This window comes from Cibotium barometz, chromosome 39 (genome assembly GCF_041138505.1).
Source record: "Cibotium barometz isolate CiBa-2024 chromosome 39, ASM4113850v1, whole genome shotgun sequence".
In the NCBI taxonomy this organism is placed as follows: domain Eukaryota; kingdom Viridiplantae; phylum Streptophyta; class Polypodiopsida; order Cyatheales; family Cibotiaceae; genus Cibotium; species Cibotium barometz.
The window spans coordinates 8,856,381-8,876,715 of NC_141084.1; the positions used below are offsets into that span (position 1 = coordinate 8,856,381).

Consider the following 20,335-nt stretch of genomic DNA (forward strand, 5'->3'; position numbering starts at 1 on the left):
ACCCATTCTTGGCTACACTTCATGCTTTAGTGGAGATGGAATGCTTCAACTCATGTTGAAAGATTTGGCTATCAAAAGGGATACAAGAGATTACCCACTCACTCAACATTTTGGTCATTGCATGGACTATGATTATGTGGACCTTTGTGAGTTTATTGAGGGTATCCTTAGGGACAACACACTTGCTGAAATTTTTGAAAAGTAGGTGATTGTGAAGTCATATAGTCAAGTGCAAGAAGTTTTGGACACTATCTCATGTGCTGATTGTGTTCCACCATACATGGATCTTTTTCCTATGTTGGAAACATCCATATGTGTTGATGTAGTGGCCCATTGTAAGACAATGATGAGCTTTATGATGGTTGGAAAAGTTCAACCCATTGATAGTTGTGTGGACAAGCTTCCTTTACCTTTCTCAAGGACTCTTCACACTTGGCTTTATGATGCATTGATTGATGATTGTTATTATGGAGCAACAAGCACATGTGGATTGGCACTAAGCTTCTTGGATGACTCATCTTTTCTTGGATGACTCATCTTTTCGTGGGATTGACTTGGAGTCGTCTTCAAAAGATATTGATGTGCATGAGATGATGGAGCCCATATGTGTTATGGAGGTGGATGGTTTTGCTTTGATCACTACACCTTCTATTGATGCATGTATCCATGGGTATGATGATTTTGTGGAAGAGATGGATGCCTATGTTCACGAGAGATTGGACAGCTGTGCATTTACTTTATGTGATGCTCATGTATCGATTAGTGATACTCATGCATTGTTTGGTGTGAACAGCCGTACCTTGGATTGACCTATGGATAGTGTTGGTCACGCATTAATAGGTGGTTCATGGACTACATTTGTGAATCTAACTTATGATGCTTTCCTGAGTTCGAGTTGGAAAGTTTATGATTGTGAGCTCTATGAGACTACTTCATGTGTGGATGCCTTATCAGAGTCCCATATTGATGGGGGTTGTGCCTATGTTAAATATCTGAGAATCATACTCGGGACACTAGGGAGGATTACACATGTGATGATGATAATGCACACATGAGGATTTAGCCTATGTTGTGATCATAGCTATGTGCATTATGTTGATGCCTTACACACATCTATTGGAGATGCTTTATACTTCAGTGATGTGTATGGTGATTCTCCTAATGCAGAGGATATTGGTAGGCTCTATGCTCATTGCATAGAGGATAACACCAAGGAAGTGACATCTATGGAGGGTCTATGATGGGATGATCTCATGATCACAACCATGCTCATATGGATATTGGCTATGAGGTGTGTATCTTTGGACCTTGTGGATGCCGACACGAGGTGATGCTTTATACAGTTGGGGCATTCACTTTTGGATGTGCTTTGTGCCATTTGGAATGTAATTTTGATGGACAGCACATGACTATCATCATCATAGACGATGGTCCTTTACATTTTTCATTTAATTCGGGAGGATACATGCTTAGCCTCACCTCCAATGATGATTTTCGACATTGGCCATTTGATCCAGGGGTTTTTAGAGCCATTGTCTTACGAGGATTTCCATTCGACCTAGGGGGTTACATGGTTGTCGCTATCTCTTGGGTGCATTTGGTGGATCAAATGAGCAGGCATAATAGTGATTTTGCTTGTTGGAATTTCCTGTAAATCACTGTTAGAGAGGTTCTACTTGGAGATCATGGAACTTGCATTGGGAATTGTTGGTAAAGGAAGTACCATCATGGATAGCAAGTTTGGGACTGTTTTGCATGCTTAAGATGCAGTTTTTAGTCATGGGAAACAATTTACAGCCATGAATCATTTGGGATGCTCTCACATGAGTCACTTTGTCCGCATGTGGATTCCGAGCACTATTATGTGGATGCCCAACCCATACGGAGGCCTAAATGTTTAATTAAGGTTTGACGAAACCTATGGGTGGGGATGGTTTGTAATAAAGTGCTATGGGACTATATGGACCATGGGCCTTGGGCATGGCCCAATGTGAAGGCCAAGGATATTAATAAGTGTGAAATGGTGGCCAAAGTATATAAGACAATTATAAGGCCAAGTTGTAGATAACTCATAAATCACTTTTATCATCTTTACTCAATATCAATCAAGACTTGCTCATGCAAGCTTCCATGGGGACCTTCACCCATGTATTGGACTCCTTGTAAATGATGTCCCATGCCTTGGACTCCATATAAACGATGTACTGTGTTCTGACTCCACGTTAACGAGATATCCTCTTTCTCCATTCTTTCAGTAAGGCCATGGTTGGATTCAAGATTTTTTGAAAAAACAGTGGAAGGGATCCCGAGATGGTAAAGAAATAGCGTTTTTACAAAAAGTGGTGTAAAAAGGCCCTAATTAACGAGTTTTTTTTTATGATTATTGCAAAGATCATTTCCACCTTTCATGGCAGCAAAAAGCTAGGTTTTATGTTTTCCTATATGAAGTGAGCTTGCTACCCATTGCGTTTCCCTGTCTGCCAGCCCCTTTTGTGTTGTGCGGAGCTTTCTCGCAGTAGCCATGGAGAAAACCTTCATCATGATCAAGCCCGATGGCGTCCAGCGAGGCCTGGTACGTCCCCGTGTCCAAATTTTTTTCAAGTACAGGAATTGATAAGGTTTTTGGAGCTCTCTTTTTTTCATGAAATGGTATTGCTGCTATGGCATGATGTGGGTTTTGCGAACAAGTGCTTCTTGTTTGATGCTGCTGTTTTGGAGGGCTTCTTTGTGTAATGTCTGAGATCCTCTTGTCATTTGATCTGTTTTTTTAAATTGATATTTACATGTTTCATCTGAATAGCTGTGGAAATTGCAAACATTTTCTCTGATTTGGCCTCGCAAGCCTGATCAGATATGATCTGAATTCTAGTAGTTACATATATAGATATATTCAGAAGTAGTATTTATAAGAGTGTATATAATATTTATTTAATAAACTGCAGTATTTATGTATATATATGCATATGGTATAATTATGTAAATAGTACATGTGAATACTATATATGGTGTATCTGTATATCTATACATAATTTTCATATCTATTCTATGTATTCTATCACACACAGGTTTTGCCCACTGCCATGTAGTCTCTTTAGCATCTCCTCTTCTCCTCCTCTAGCCACATGGCAGGGGTGTACAAAGGGGCAGACTGTATACGGGTGGGGGCAGGGCCGTAGCAGCGCGGGTGCAGAACTAGTGTTATTTATATTCATGTATATAGTTTGGCGTCGACAATGGTCATACTAATATTATAACTATGTATTCTTCTATATTAATGCCTAATGCCTGCTTTTCCTTATAAAAATTGTTTTCCTTGAGTTTACTACTCAGAATGGGAAAATGCAACCATAGGTATTTTTAAAAAATTATGAGGAATTTTCCTATGGAAGAAAATCTACCCCAACCATCACAATGTGTGTTGTTAGAAATCGAAACCTATGTTTCTTCCATACCGCAACCATCACAATGTGTGGTGTTGTCAAAAATCGAAAACCCACGTTGAAGATGAAAATGTAAAACAAGGAGACAAACCCAGGTTGAAGACGAAAATGCAAGGCAAGAAGACCTTTTTCTTTCATTTTGATGCGCATGGAGGAAGAGAAAGAAATCTACACACGCTTTTGTAATCAGGTACACAATACAAAATGGCTGGTGACATGTTTATCCTCTCTAGCAGTGAGTTCCATAATGAGGCGGTGTTTAATTTTGATTACTGCTAAATTTAGTCAAAGGTTAAAATACCTTTGCTTTCCGATGTTTTCGCTCAAACTCACACCAACTAATTAATGCTTTTTAACTTTCACTCATTGCAATCCCCCTATTCATATTATATGCGAAATCATTTGTAATACTACATCCTATGATCCATCAATCTCATGTGCTTTTTTCTTGAGAGCATCAATTTGATGTGGTTTTTGAGTTGCCCAGTGGTCTGATTCAGGGTTTCCAGTTTTATGGATGTCCTTCCTCCTCTTTGTTTAAAACCTTGGGAACAGTGTACTTGTAAATTATTATTTTTTGACAATTACCATTCAGCAATACAATGTGGTACACTCACTTGGCCCATCTGCATGCAGGTCGGCGAAATCATCGTTCGGTTTGAGAGAAAAGGCTTCACTCTGAAAGGTAAAGACTACCCTGCAGATTTACTTTTGGTTGTTTACTTTGCCCTTACTAGCATTTATGTGTTTATCGGGCTCAGGGGCATAGACGTGGTGACTGCTGAGATTATGGTTGATGTACATGTGCATGTGTATCTTGATTGTGCCAAAGGGTTAGCAGTGTGGTGTATTCTGACTATGCAGTCTGCCTTTGCAGCCTTGAAGCTAGTGCAGATTGAGAGATCCTTTGCCGAGAAGCACTATGAAGATTTGGCAGGACGGTCTTTCTTTCCAGGACTAGTGGAGTATGTCACCTCAGGACCAGTTGTTGCCATGGTGTGGGAAGGGAAAGGTGTGGTCCTCACTGGGCGCAAACTCATTGGAGCCACCAACCCTGCTGAGGCTGCCCCTGGAACCATCAGGGGCGATTTCTCAATTGATGTTGGAAGGTAAGCCTTCATTTTTTGAGAGCTACAGTTTTATGCAGAGTGGTTTATCTCATCTTCACACTTAGAAGTGAAAATTGATGCTTCATGTTCCTAACCCCCGAAATTGTCCTGACTCCTGACCTTTTGGGCTGGGTGTGGGGTGATATGAACACAAGCTATGGCTAAACAAGATGATTGTTTCAGTGATAATTTAAGTTGATTTTGTGTGTGGTTTTATAGGAATGTTATTCATGGCAGTGACTCTGTTGAAAGCGCGCAGAAGGAGATTGCCTTGTGGTTTCCAGATGGGGTAACAGACTGGCAAAGCAGCTTGCATCATTGGATTTATGAGTAGGAGTACCTAATGCCTAGGCAGCACAGCAGATATTTGGTGGCGCCTGCTGGGTTTTACAGCTAGAGACTTATCTTATGTGGCCATTTTTGTTATGGAGTTGAAAGCTGTACTTTGATTAAGCCCAGCTATGGCACACGTATTTTGACTTTGATGACTATGGGGTCTATTCTTCACGTTTTTTTATCTTAATGAAAATGCGTAAGGCTTTATTTCCTCATCTAATCTGATGGGAGCATATATCAGCAGGCGGAGGGTTATGGCACCTCTGCCTTTTTTATCTGTTTAGTGACTTGTATTGATTAGTCCAGAGCCTTTACCTGCTGTAAGGGCTTACCTTAGCTGTTGCTTGCTTGTGGGAGCTCTGATTTTCAAAAGAGTTGCTTGCTCTAGTAAAAATAGTCATATTGGTACTGCACTTGAAACAGCGTGCAGCTCTTTTGCACACATAGTTCTCTTAGTAGCACAATACTTCCAGGTGCTAATGATCATGAATTTACAGAAATGTAGAGGAAATCTCTCTCTCTCTCTCTCTCTCTCTCTCTCTCTCTTTCTCTAAACTGCAGATAAAATCACGTCCCTCTTGTTGCAGTGTACCCAAGATGTACTCTCCACATTGTGTACCTAAAGATGTGGTAAGTATGGCAGGCAATCTTGATGTACAGGATGATTACTGACTGATTGCTAGTGGCAGATCCTACTTTCTGATTGTACGTGGCCGTCTCTTCGTGACCAGTGTTGCCAGGCGTTTTTGAAATGGCAGGTATGAAACGGGTTTCGTACGTTTTGAAACCTTTCATAAAAGGTAAGAAACGGGTACAAAAAGGTTTCATACAAAATAGAAAAAGCATGTATAATTTTAACTTGAAATATACAAAAGAAAAAACTGTTGACATAACTTATAAGAGACCACATTGAATTCATTTCAATAAAAACAAAATACATGTAAGATATGATGATATCACAAATCACGTGGGTGATCACTGATGACTAAACAAAAATCAAAAGGATCACCTCGTGGGTGATGAGTCATGACTCAAAATCCAAGATCAAAATAAATAACATGTCCAAAGTCCAAACTAAATAACATGTCCAAATAAAATGATGCTGTGTCCAAATAAAATGATGTTGGCAGTTACTAGCTACTATCTGCATCCTCATGCTCATCCTCATTTGCATCTTTTGCCTCTGTAGCCTCACTCTCAAGGTCATTGCCGGTAGTCGAGTCCTCAAATGCCTCATTCTCTAGAGGTGCAGGTGCACCACTAGTACTAGCCTCTCGAGAAGATCGTGTAGTGCGAGTTGGTGCCATGATCTCCTCATAGAGCATAGAATAGATGTCCCTCTCCTCTTGAGGAATGTCGGGAATCTCCTTGCACTTTATGATATCAATCTTATTTGGATTCACTTGGCGAGGCTCAATGGGATGACCCTTTTGTTCTAGCAATCGGAGATTGCAATGACAAAAGATAAGCCTCTTCAATTGTGTTGTGGAGAGTCTATTTCTCTTTTTCAAGTGAAAAAGAGCCCATGTACTCCAGTTCCTCTCTCACAAGGCCTTGAACTGCAATCCTGGGAGAGAACTCTCAATGCAATCCGTCTCTACATTGTACAAAAAAGAATGTTAAGTTAGAGTCAAAAAGAGAGTAGCAGTTGAATGTAGATTTTGAAAGAATAAGAGACAAAGATACAAGATTCAAGAATCAAGAACCTTACCAAGTCGGGTGTCCCAATACCGTATTTCTCTCACCAAGACACTGGTTCCAACTCTCCTTGAGCAATGCAGTAGCTCGCCCAAACATATGGCTACCATTGCGGTAAATGAGAAGCTCATCCTTGAGCTTTCTCATAAGCTGTATATCACCTCCCACTCCCACCAACTTGGTAATGTACTCGGTCCATCCTGACTCTAGCTCCTCATTGAGGTATTGCTCCTCATTCCTCCAAAGGGAGCAACAGCATGGATTGGCCTATGAAACCAATCCCAACGTCGATTCCAGATCTCCTTAATATCTTGAACTCTACATGTGACATACATAAGAGATCAAGATTTATAAAATAACTTATAGGAAGACTTAAGAGAAAGACTCAAAGACTAAAGTTAAAGCCCAAGGGTGAGCACCTGTCACGCGACAAGGTAGTACAATCATTGAGAGCTTCACCAATTATGTCCATGAACTCATAAAGCAGCCCAATGGTACTCCCCTCCATGTCTATGAGCCGAAGGACACTATACATGGGCTGAAGTGCCTTTACAAGTCCCTCTGCATCCTGCCACCAAGTATCTCTCATGACCATACGAGAGAATGCTATAGACTTAGGCTCCTCCTTGTCCTCCCATGCTATCCATTCACGACACACAATAGTGTGTAATAAGCCATGCCGCACTCTCACTAGTCTCTCCACCACAATAAACATATATGCAAACCGAGTTTTGGAGGGCTTTAGAAGCTCAAGATCACTATTGGCCCTGTACATGCTCATTAAAAACCTTTGGTCTCTTAGTGACAAAGTTCACCATGGTAGATGCACCTGAAAATACATGGCTCACCCAATCAAGCTTCCCCACATCCTCAATCATCAAGTCAAGGTTGTGTGCTGCACAAGGTGTCCACACAATCTTGGGGAACTCCTCCTCTAACATCCTGCCCATGGATACGCAATTGGACCCATTGTCCGTGATCACCTGCACAATGTTATCAGGCCCAATTTCATTGATTGCCTGGCGCATGTGGGACATAATGAACTCCCCTGTAACCACTATCCCTGGCATCGATGCATCTATGGCACGAATGAACATTGTGCCTTTGCAGGACACAAGAATGTTGTACACATTTCTCTTCCGCACATCTGTCCATCCATCACAAAGCAAAGTACAACCATACTTTGCCCAAGTGTCCTTGAGAGGCTCCATCTCCATCTCCACAGCCATTTGCTCCTTGTGAAGCTCAGTAGTGTGCAATGTTTCGTAGGAGGGGGCCGGGGCCATCCCACTCACACCCAATGCGAGAGATAGCTCTCATTGCCTTCTTTCATCGAGGAGTCCTAACAATGTGGAAGGATAATCCACATTGAATGAACAACTTCATCAACTCCCTTGTTGCCTCTTTCATGGCAGCCTTTTGCATCCCTGCCTGCACATGTCCTTTCTTGAACACTGGAAGACTAGTTCTTTTGGCTCGAGGTGCCGAGCTAGAACCACCTGCAACCTCACCACTGGTATCTTCCTCTCTGATACTGCGAGTCCTCTTGGAGACACTTTGACGTGCTTCAGGCTCTCCCAGATTGGGGATATCCTCAAGGGGGATACCTAGCTGCATGGCCTTCCAAGCCTTTAGGCTATCATAGATTTCTTGTGGCACATGCTTACATGGCCCAATGCCAAAACCCTTTGTTTGTGACAAATGTGCCTTCAGCTTGGTGACACTGCCATGGTGCTTATCAGCACAAAAGTTGCATTTCCACTTTCCGGAGCCCGAGCCACCATATCTAGACTCAAAGGTGACATTGTTCCAAAGAGAATCACTTGCTCGAGGCATCCTACAAGGCGGGGATAAATGCAGATTGTTGGCCCTGCAACAAGTGCGACACAGAACATAAAGTAATCTCATTATATGATTCATGATTTTAACTGTCATCTTGGCCAACAATAGAGCAAGGGGAAGAGAAGGTAGATAGCCTTAGAAGTTAGGCCTCAATAGAGCAAGGGTGGACCGTGGAAGATATGCCATAAATATTGATGGAAGAGAAAAAAGTGTGTTGCTTTGTGAGTTGTGCAGAGAAAACCAACATAAAGCAAAACATGACATTACCCCTTTGGAAGACCTCCACAAGGCCCAAGGACACCAAAGAGCAGGCGGGCTGAGTCGCTGACACGAGTGATGGCAAGCTAGCACACAAGACGGCGAAAACGTACAGGCGGCCGCCATTGGGAAACACCAATGAAAAAGATACACGGTATACCGTACGAAACGATTCAATGCGTAGGTTTTTTATAATATCCATGATGAAAAAAAACATGTTTCGTACAAGACGAAACGTTTCGTACGTTTCAAACCTGTACGAAACGCGTTTCTATGCAACTGTGTTCTTGACATGAGTCTGTCATCCAGGAACCATCGTTTTTTCCCAATAGAAGGAAATAATATTTCTCTTTGAATTCAATTGAGAGGAGGTGCTTTATGGTGCTTTGATATACATAAGTATCATATTCTACATGTTGTCCTCACTCTCATCATTATCCAGTGTGGCTCTTGCTTGTTGCGAAGTTGCCTTTAGCCAAGAATATATGTATGTGCAATCTAATACTTAGCAAGCAATGGGCTATCGCAAGAAATGGAACCCATGAGCAACTGCAAGGAATGGGTGTCATGTGCATGCACATGGACATGCTATTCCCAAGGCTAATCCTTGATTTGCTGTAAATAAAAATAGATTGGAGCAATATATGTTGTCACAGGCTTGTGGAGGGCTAGAGGTGGACGAGATCCTTATTGGCTAGATGTTGGAGGTCTTGTACTTCTAGTCGGTAGCATTAATGTTTTTGAGGGTCCATGGACCTTTCATCAAAACTCATGTCACATGTGCGAAAGCTTTGTGTCTTCTTTCAGCCCTAAACACCTTTTATAGGAACACATAGATGCAAAAAGTAAAGAAGAGTTGGAGAGAGAGAGAGAGAGAGAGAGCTGTATTTATATAGTACAAAAGGTACAAGACTTGGCAGCTCCTCTAGGCATGCCCAAAAAGGTAGCTACAAGCCTATTCTATGACCTATCCCTCTTGGGGACTAGATACCTAACAATGAGCAATAGATTGCCTTTTATAGGCTCTTGGAGGAACTAAACAATTGAAAGACTTGTTCTCTGCTAGCTCCATGGACCCTCAAAAACATTAATGTTGCCGATTGGAAGTACATGACCTCCAACTTTTGGCCGACAAGGTTATGGTCCGCCCTCCATAAGCTTGATACAACATATGCTGCTCCAATTTGGTGTTTTTATCGGCTACAAATCAGGGATTAGCATGTCCATGTGCATGCACATGACATCTCCACATGGTCTCCCGTACTTGTCATCCTTCCCTTCTTGGCAACCTTTTCACGGAAAACCTTGCCTTAGGTCTCTGATTCCACTCCAAAGTTTGGTGAATATCCGTGCATTTGTTCCACTTTATCCCCTTGCCTTCTTACCCTGTCCTTGAACACAAACATGAAAACTTCTTCTTGAAAACTAGTCCCGGGCATCCTTGGCTCCACCCCTTGGATGAACTTCATCCCTTGGAGTGCTCCATAAAAGCCTATCGGACAGCCCCAATGGCTATCGACTCTCATGAAACGCTCCCCTTGGGTTTGCCCGACACCAACTAGCTTTAGGGGTCTTTACACATGATGTGTTACTCTCGTTGGATTGTGCACCTTCATATGGGACACCATCAGTGTTTAGCATTGCTAAACTTGAAGCTTTGATACCAATGTTACAAAGCTCTATGTCTTCTTTCAACCCTAAACAACTTTCATAAGAACATAGATGCAAAACGTAAATAAGAGATGGAGAGAATATAAGAGATGGGGAGAATAGAGAGAGATAACTGTATTTTCAGTATATTCATATAGTACAAAAAGGTACAAATCTTGGCAACTCTAGGCATGCCCAAAAAGGCAGCTACAAGCTTATTCTATGACTATTCTATGACCTATCCCTCTTGGGGACTAGATACCTAACAATGAGCAATAGATTGCCTTTTATAGGCTCTTGGAGGAACTAAACAATTGACTGACCTACTATTATCGACCACCTTCCTATCTAATTCTTCCTTTGTGAATTGTAGTTGGTTAACTAATCCTTCTAATAGAGAAAACTCAGCAATCAGTCACATTGTCACGAATTTGCCAAACAGAAATACCATCTAAGTCAATCTCTATTTATAAAAATTTTTGTCAATGGCTCCCTATACGGTTCTTTTAGTACTCCCAAGCCTAGGATTTCATGGGAGATTGATCTGGCTCTTTTCATACAAATTCTATCAATTAGACCAAGCATGGGGTTTCATGGGAGAGTGATCAGAAGGAGAATCCTTAGGTCCAGTCACTCACTTCGGCACAATCATTAAAACATAAACTTCTAATCCTTAAGAGTGAGGATCTTCCCCAAAAAAAAACACAAGGCATGAAAATAGCATGTGCCTTATCTACCGCCTAGCCACCACTTTGTATTTCATGGGCACTTTAAGCTTCTAGTGGGCCATTCTAGGCATGATAATACACCCTAAAAGCTCAAGCTCTGTTCATTTTGTCCTTTTTTTTAATGGACATCTAGAAGAATTTGGAGACTTTTGAATAATCAAAATTTTCTATCATGCTATAGATCATTGGAAAGGTCTCGATGTCTAGATTCCAAATGTGTAATCTCTGCCGACTTTTGATTTGATTTGCAAAAATTTCACCACCATGAGCCCATTTTTCTAGAGAGAGGAGGTGTGGAAATCCTTAAGAGGCAAAAATGAGAGTCCATATTTCGCCTAATGTTAATGAATGGCCCTGGATGCTCCATGTTGGTCAGAGAGTTGTTTAAACTTTTTATTTTATTTTATTTGATATCTGATGCTCCAGACGAGGTCTATAGGCCTTATTTAGACTTTTTTTAACTTTTTATTTTATTTTATTTTATATATGATGCTCCAAACGAGGTCTATAGTCCTTATTCAAACTTATTTTTCTTCTCCCATATTGAGTTTGATAAAAGTGAGATGGACACAAGGAAAGGAAGAAGAAGAGAAATCCAACCCTAAACCTAGTTGTGATTAGTACTTATTACTTCTTAATCACAATTATATCTAATCTAATCATTCTGGTAAACCTCCTAATGAAGGTCTAATACCAAGTTCAAACTTGCATCTAAGGAGATTCAAATACTATGATAGGTAAAATTAAAGAACTTCATTATTTCACTAATCAATCTCCCATACTAATTATCTCCTTACTTGCTTTAGGATAGTTTTTTGTTCTTTAAAAGGTAACTTACCTACTTGTAAATCTAGTAACTTATAAGGTTCTAAATTTTTGCAACATTTATCAGACTCAATTTGGAAAAGAGAAATAAGTTTGAATAAGGCCTATAGACCTTGTATGGAGCATCATATATTAGATAAAATAAAATAAGAGTTGATAAACTGAGTGAGCAGCTCGCACATTCAAGCTTCAAGTGGTATCATGCGAAAGGATGGTGATTCAAATTCGAAAAGTTGAAGAGAAGAAGATTGTGCTTCTTTTTGGTTTAAAAAGAGGTTTGGCAGATTGAAATGTACTTTGGGAGTGGACCTCGTGCCCATTGTCACGTGGTTCTCTGATCTAGAATTAGCAGAACCTCACCTTCTTTAAGGGGCTTCTAGGCATCTCTTGGCTTTTTGGTGGCTTAGGGAAGCTAGTGTCTTGGGGCCCCTCTCCTTGTTCTTTATCTACCTTCTCTTGGATGACTCTACAACCTCGTTAGGCTAAATATGGACTCTCATTTTTTCCCCTTAAGGATTTCTACACCTTCTCTCTCTAGAAAAATGGGCTAATGTGGTGAAATTTTTACAAATCAAATTAAAAGTTGGCCAACATTGCACATTTAGAATCTACTCATCAAGACCTTTCCAATGATATATAGCATGATGAAAAATTTTGATTATTCAAAAAGTCCCCAAATTGGTAATGACATGGCATGTATATAGCATGATGGAAAATTTTGATTATTCAAGAAGTCCCCAAATTGATGATGACATGTAACATGCCACATCATCACCAATTTGGGAACTTCTTGAATAATCAAAATTTCCCATCATGCTATATATCATTGGAAAGATCGTAACATGCCACATCATCACCAATTTGGAGACTTCTTAAATAATCAAAATTCCCCATCATGCTATAGATCATTGGAAAGGTCTCGATGAGTAGATTCCAAATATGTAATCACTGCCAACTTTTTATTTGATTTGCCAAAAATTCACCATGAGCCCATTTTTCTAGAGAGAGGAGGTGTGGAAATCCTTAAGGGGCAAAAATGAGACTCCATATTTCGCCTAATGTTAATGGGTCTTCCATCTCACCGTGCTAGAGGATGGCTCCTTGTCCCCTTCTTCAGTAGCTTTCTCTGCATCTGATGGGTCCTTACCCAAGCCCTCGGGGTCTTGGCTTCTCGACGTGTGAAACTTATCAAAATATTCCTTCATGTCTAGATCTTCGTTGAAGTCTAGGGCCTCACCTTCTTTCATCTTGTTAAAGGAGGGATATGCCACATGGGCAGTGCTGAAAAAGAAGGCATTGGCTACCTTTTGTGCTTCGATTTGGGTTGCAATTTGGTCGCAGAGGACTACCATCTTGATTGGGTTCTAAATGGTAGCATGCATAGCTTCATACGTGACTCACAGAAGGGCAAGGACTTCATCACTCATTAACCCATTACATAGCGTGTTCCATCATTTTGTTATCTATCAATGTAGTGGGCTCTGCTGCTCAGCATTATTTAGCAGTATGTCTAGCTAAGAACGAGGGTTATTTAAGAGTGAACACCAAGAGTAATTGATATTAGAAGCGGTTGTGCATCTGTCGGCATTGGTGTTGCGACATCACAGCTGAGCTCAATACTCCCAGTTGGGTCTCCCAAGAAGAGAGTCTCTGTCTAAGTCAGCCAGATGTTGGGCATTTGCCTCTGATTAGGATCTCTCTATCTCATCAATTGTTATTCGATCATCCATGTAGGATGTATCGAGTTGATCCAACATTATGTGGCGTAATTGTCTCAATTTTATACATCATAAAGGCCCAAATGCCTCCATCAGATGACTCATTGTCCACCCTGGCCTTGGACTAGATCTACGTGGAATGCTTTGGTAGTCCTATCATAAGAGTTCATGGGCTAGAAGCAGGAGAGGTAGTCCATCCCCCATGGCTATAATCTAAAAAAGTATAGCAAGCCCACCAGAGGTACTCCATCCCCCATGGCTATAATCTAAAAAAGTATAGCAAGCCCACCTTCTGGACTAGTTGGTTGGCCGCTTGCATCTTCTAGCACCAAGTGATGGCATTTAGTATAGCAGATGTGATCATGGCATAGTAGTGCTTATGTGTATGACCATCTTAAATATGGAATTTCAACATATAGATGCCCACTTGCTCCAGCTCTTCAATTCTAAAATACCCCACCTTGCTTGTAGTAATTTGTAGGGGCTACATGCTCTTTGGTGACTAGAGCCCTTGTCTTATTAGAGACCCGGACGGTGCTTGCTTCTTGCAAACCACCATGGTTGCCAACAAGTAGTATATGAACTAATCTGTTTGCTTCTTGCAAACCACCATGCAAGGGCTTCTATGCCTTCTGGGAAAATTCTGATAGATTTGGGCAACATCAATGCAGTCTCTTGCTTCTTGCAACCACCATGGTTGCCAAGTAGTATATGAACTAATCTGTTTGCTTCTTGCAACCACCATGCAAGGGCTTCTATGCCTCTTCTGGGAAAATTCTGATAGATTTGGGCAACATCAATGCAGTCTCTCAATTCAGATTGTCGACAAATGAGCCTCTGTGAATGGTTTTTGCACTCAGATGACCCAAAATTTGATCATCTGAGCCTAATACTTTTGGGATTGGTGAGGATAATCTAGTATTAGGGATCGACAGCTATGGATCTAAACTATGACAATCTAAAATTGGGATTGGTGATCTAAAAATGTTAACAATATGATATTTAGGGTTGAAAATCCCCAAAATGTTGACAATCTGAAAAGAGAATCGTTAATATCATTCATATTGGCAATTCAAGATTCTAGATTATTGATCAAAATTTGGCTTGCAAAGATTTTTTTGGGCTTTTTGGCTTGTGCCCAAGGTTTTTCCAGTGTTGGTCTCTCCTTGTGACCAAGGTTTCTCTAGTGTTGATCTCTGCTTGTGACCAAGGTGTTTCCAGTGTTGGTTTCTGTCTATTTGTGGGGATGCCTATTGTATGTCTTTAACATAGGCACACCTAGGTATAAATTTGAATGCATGAATCATGATATGCAAGAACATCCTATGGGGGTCCATGGGCTAGTGGAGATGAGGATTTTACCATGGGTGTTTAGTCTATGTGATGTTACGTTATGCATGTGCACAGGTGAAAGTTGAAGCATGCCTAATATGCTACGAGAAGCACCCCCCCCCCATGATGCTTCAAAAATTTCTATGGCAATAATCAGGAGTTCTCAAGTGATGGGTTATACACTAGGCCAAGCAGCGAAAGGTTTCCCTTTCATCATCTCACTAGTGCCCTCCATCCAAACATGTATGTGAGAGGTGCTCGAAGTCGATTTTTTCTCCCTTATGCCCTACTACATCCAACATAAGCAACTAGACTTGACTTTTATGCTTGCCCCTCTAGCACAAGTGACTTCTTTGAAAATGTTGTGAAGGACATGATGTGGTGTGCTTATGGTTTACACTTGGACTCGTTTTGGCCTTTCGCAACCCTATTTTTATGTCCTTGGCACGTTTTGGTCTCTGACTCTTAACTCTTATCCCCTCGGTATATTTTGGCCTTCGACTCTTGACTCTTATGCCCTTGGCATGTTTTAGCCTACATCAACTTGACACTGTGGGGCGGGCTACACACATGTCCTCCTTGTCTTCCTTCATTCGACACAACAACCTCTTTATTAATAAGGCTTCAGCCCATGATGTAAAAATTGAACATAGAGTCTTGGGTCTACCTAGGTATTTGCTTGCCAACATGCTCTTTTACTCCTACCATCGGTATGAAAGTGGGGATCGCTAAAATATGTTGGAATTAGGGTTGCAGGAATGCACACACAACTTCAAGAAGATGAGGAAGCTTGAGCACAACACAGTAGCGTATTATGAGTGCCAAAAATGAAAGATAACAAGCCCTAGAAGATAATGGGCGTATATACAATGCACGGGGGAAAAAACCTCCTAGTGAGGGAAAAAGTGCCCCGGCGGTCCTAAGTGTGTTCACACACATCACTACTATAATATGGTAACAAATCCCCCCTGGAGTGATGCGGTGAACAAGAGCTAGCACTCATGTATAGGGAAGTGTCTAGCTATGTGGACGAATCCACAAAAGGGAGTAAGCCCAAAGCTTTGCGAAAAGCTTCGAACTTCTCACGAGGCAGAGCCTTTGTGAAAAGGTCTGCAAGGTTATCCTGTGTTGGCACATAAGCCAAACTGATCTCTCCTGCAGAGAGTCTCTCCCTGACATAATGGTAGTGCACCTCAATGTGCTTCGTACGAGCATGGAACACTGGGTTCCGTGCAACTGCCAATGCGCTCTGACTGTCAGTGAAGATGGTGGTGGCAGATGGCTGCCCAACACCCAAATCAGCCATAAGGCGTCTGAGCCACACACACTCAACCGTAGCTGTGAAAGCTGCCCTGTACTCAGCTTCACAACTAGAAGTGGCCACAGTAGGCTGCTTCTTGCTCAACCATGATATGCATGAGCTTCCAAGCATGAAGCAAAAACCACTCGTGGACACGCGTGTGTCATAACAACCAGCCCAGTCAGAATCTGAAAAAGCATGTAAATCTGGCGGCAATGATCCCCCCTTGGGATAAAACAACCCAAGATGCCGAGTACCACTCAAATAGCGAAAGATACGCTTCACTGCCTGCCAATGCTTAATGCCTGGGCTATGCATAAATCTGCTCACCTGTGAGACTGCAAACTGAATGTCTGGCCTCGTAATGCATACATAAATGAGGCAACCAACAGCTGTCTGATAGAGTGTGACATCAAAGTGATCTCCAGCATCATGAAGACTCAACTTCAAACCTGTCTCCATTGGAGTAGCAATAGGCTTGCAGTCTTCAAGGCCAAATCTCCGCAACAATGTTTCAATATACTTTGTCTGACACAAAGCAATACCTCCATCACACTGCTTAAATTGTATCCCCAAATAATGATGCAAATGCCCCAAATCTGACATCTCAAAAGAGGCATTCAAATCAGCCTTAAAATCAGCAATATGACTCTCATTTGGTCCTGTGAGCAGCATGTCATCGACATAGAGAGCAATGATTAGATGTACACCATCCACACGTTTAGCATACAAAGTGCTTTCTGTTGGACTATTCTGAAACCCATGTGCAGTCAAATATGCATGTATTTTTTCATACCAAGCTCGTGGAGCTTGCTTTAAACCATATAAAGCCTTTTTTAACCTGCACACTTTGTTTTCCTGCCCTCTTTGAACAAAACCACGAGGCTGCGATACATACACCTCCTCATGCAAATCTCCATTTAAGAACGCAGTCTTTATGTCCAGCTGATGTACATTCCAACCATTATGAGCTGCTAATGCACAGATGCTACGAACAGTGGTCATACGACATGTGGGAGCAAAAGTCTCATCAAAATCAATGCCCTTCTCTTGAGCATAACCTTTTGCAACAAGCCTAGCCTTATGGCGATCCACTGTGCCATCAGGCTTACGCTTCAATTTGTATACCCACTTAGTGCCAATGGCCTTCTTGCCAGGGGGCAAGTCACATAAAGACCATGTACCATTCTTCATAATAGCATCATATTCTGCTTGCATAGCAGCCATCCAATTTTCTGAACTTTGTGCCTCATCAAATGAAACAGGCTCACTTTCATCGCACATACTAGAAACAGCCAATGCATAACAATCTGACGCATAAGAGGCACCATGAGAGCCAGAACGAGTGCGACTAGACAAAGGGGCATCCAACTTGCTGTCACGCAAAGTCTGCACCAGCCATTTAGGCATATTCCTAGAGCCCTCAATCTCTTGTCTCTCATCCTCAAGTGCATCATGCACATCTGCATCAGATATAGGCTGATCTGTGCCATCATTTAAAACCTGCATAGGCTGAAAAACTGCCTCATGAGGTATTGCACTTGACTGTGCACCACTGAAAAGAGGCAACAATGTATCATAGACATCACGTGAGCTTATACTTGTCTCGTTAGTACATGAAACCAAGGGCTGAACTGCATCTTCCACAAATACAACATCACGGCTAACCAAAATGCGCTTTGTCTGTGGATGATACAAACGATAGCCTTTGCTCTCAGCACTATATCCAACAAAAATACATTTGACAGCTTTGTCATCCAATTTTCTGCGATGTTGCACAGGCACTAATGCATATGCCAGGCAACCAAAAACACGTAAATGGCCAACAGATGGCTTGCGGCCATGCCAAGCCTCATATGGAGTGACAACCTGTAATGCTTTGGTGGGACACCTGTTTAGTACATAAGTGGCACACATGACAGCCTCAAGCCAAAAACCATGTGGTAGACTTTGACTCTTAACCATACATCTTGCCATTTCCATGAGAGACCTATTTTTTCTCTCAGCCACACCATTTTGCTGTGGTGTATACGGCACTGTACATTGGTGTTTTATCCCACGCTCAGCCAGAAATGCATTAAATTCTGAAGACATATACTCCCCCCCTCGATCTGAACGGAGGGTGCCCATCTTACTTTCTGACACATTTTCAGCCATAACCAAAAACTGTTTGAAGCACAAAAACACTTCGGACTTTGCCTTCAAAGGATATACCCATGCATGCCTGGTAAGATCATCAATGAAAGTCACGAAGTAAAGGTAGTTTCCAAATGATGGAGTTTGCATGGGACCACAAACATCACTGTGAACAAGCTGCAATCTGCGTTCAGCTCTCACTGATCCATCTTTGGGAAAGGAAGCACGCTGCATTTTACCCAATATGCAGCCCTCACAAACATGCTTGACAGGTGCCTCAAGCTTAGGCAAAGAAGACACCATTTCAGATTTCTGCAGGCGCAGCAAACTTGCAAAATTCAGATGACCAAAACGTGCATGCCACAGTTTTGCATCTGAAATAGCCTGCGTATCCATAATAGCACATGCTGAATCCTCTACACATTTGCCATCCATATTGAGCTTATACAGCCCTCGACATAGTGAACCAGATGCTACAATGATGTCACCACAAGAGAGATCATGAACAGTACATCTGTCATCCACAAATTTTACAACCAAACCTGTTTTGGCAAATGCGGATACTGACAGCAGATTCTTTTTGATCCCTGGCACATACAATGCATCAAAAAGTGTAAAGGTGTTGCCATTTGCAACATTCAGCACAATCTTTCCAACTCCTTTAACGGGATAAGAGGAGTTATTGGCACAAGTGACAGTATTCCCTGTGGGAGCAGACTCAAGGAAAGTGAATAAACTGCGCTGCGAGGTGATATGCTTAGTGGCACCACTGTCAAAGTACCATACATCTGAATCTACTGCAGACATACATGTGTCATGCAAAGATGGGTCATAACTGCACTGCGCATTGAATGCCCATTCTGTATCTAGCACAACATTAGCAGATTCATTGTTAGAAGGAGAGGCATCTGCAACAGCCATACCAGCCTCTTTCTTCTTAGCCTCTTTCGCAGCCAGCTTAGGACACGCTTTGATGACATGATCATTTCCCTTACAGTACTTGCAAAATGTCTTCTGTTTGTCACCCTTCTTCTCATCTTTGTCTTCCTTCTTTGGTTGCGCAGCATTTGCAGATTTCTGCTTACTAGAAGAAAAGCCAGCTTTACCTTTCCCGCTTCTCTGACTAGCAACGAAAGCTTGATCTGCGACACGCATAATATTCCTGTTTTGCCTTGACTGGTCTTCTTGCAGCAAAACAGAAACTAACTCCTCAAATGATAAGGCATTGGGATTGCCTTTCATCATCAAGCGAAGAGTGGAAGCAAAACCCTGATAAGAATCTGGTAGACCATTCAAAACAGTCTGCACAAGTGAACTGTCTGACAGGATTTCATCTGCAGAAATGAGCTGCTCTTTGAAATCCTTGATCTTTGTCAAAAAGCTATCCATAGAATCACCTTCATTCATATGCTCACTCTCCAACTGTTTTCGGAGATAAGCAACACGAGCCTCATTTCTTGCCTGATACAATGTGGCAAGTACATCCCAAGCATCCTTAGAAGTCCTGCAAGAGCGAATATGTGGGATAATGGTACGTTTGACAGACAGCGCAATCAAGGCATGAGCCTGCGCATCTCTACCATCCCAACGAATCTGCTCTGCTGAAAGTGGTGGTTCTCGAACAGCTGCTACAGCACTTGTGCCTGCACCATCATCAACAGTACCTGTTTCTGATGTGTTTGCAGCATTCCCAGCCACAATAGGACGTGCATCAATACCCTGCACAATATTCCATAACCCCTTTGCTACCAATACATGTCGCATCATATATGCCCACAATGGATAGTTGGTACCATCCAACTTATCCTCAGCAGCCAACATGCGGAATACATCATTGTTGTCAGCCATGGCCAATGACTGTACTACTAGATGTAAATGCTGTCTGTAAGAGGTAAACCTGTATAAAATCGACCTGTGCTATGTAGCACAGCCCAAAACAGACGAATGGGCACCTGTCCTGCAG

The 20,335-nt window shown here is 41.8% G+C and overlaps 1 protein-coding gene across 1 annotated transcript; it reads left to right on the top strand.

The window, feature by feature from the left end:
* The first annotated feature begins 2,405 nt into the window (after positions 1-2,405).
* LOC147615689 (nucleoside diphosphate kinase 1-like) lies at positions 2,406-5,099 on the top strand. The gene is made up of 4 exons (XM_086778246.1): positions 2,406-2,572; positions 4,077-4,125; positions 4,318-4,549; positions 4,769-5,099. The coding sequence occupies exons 1-4, from the start codon at positions 2,522-2,524 to the stop codon at positions 4,881-4,883; spliced, it is 447 nt and encodes a 148-aa protein (XP_086634372.1). The 5' UTR covers positions 2,406-2,521; the 3' UTR covers positions 4,884-5,099.
* The last annotated feature ends 15,236 nt before the right edge of the window (positions 5,100-20,335 follow it).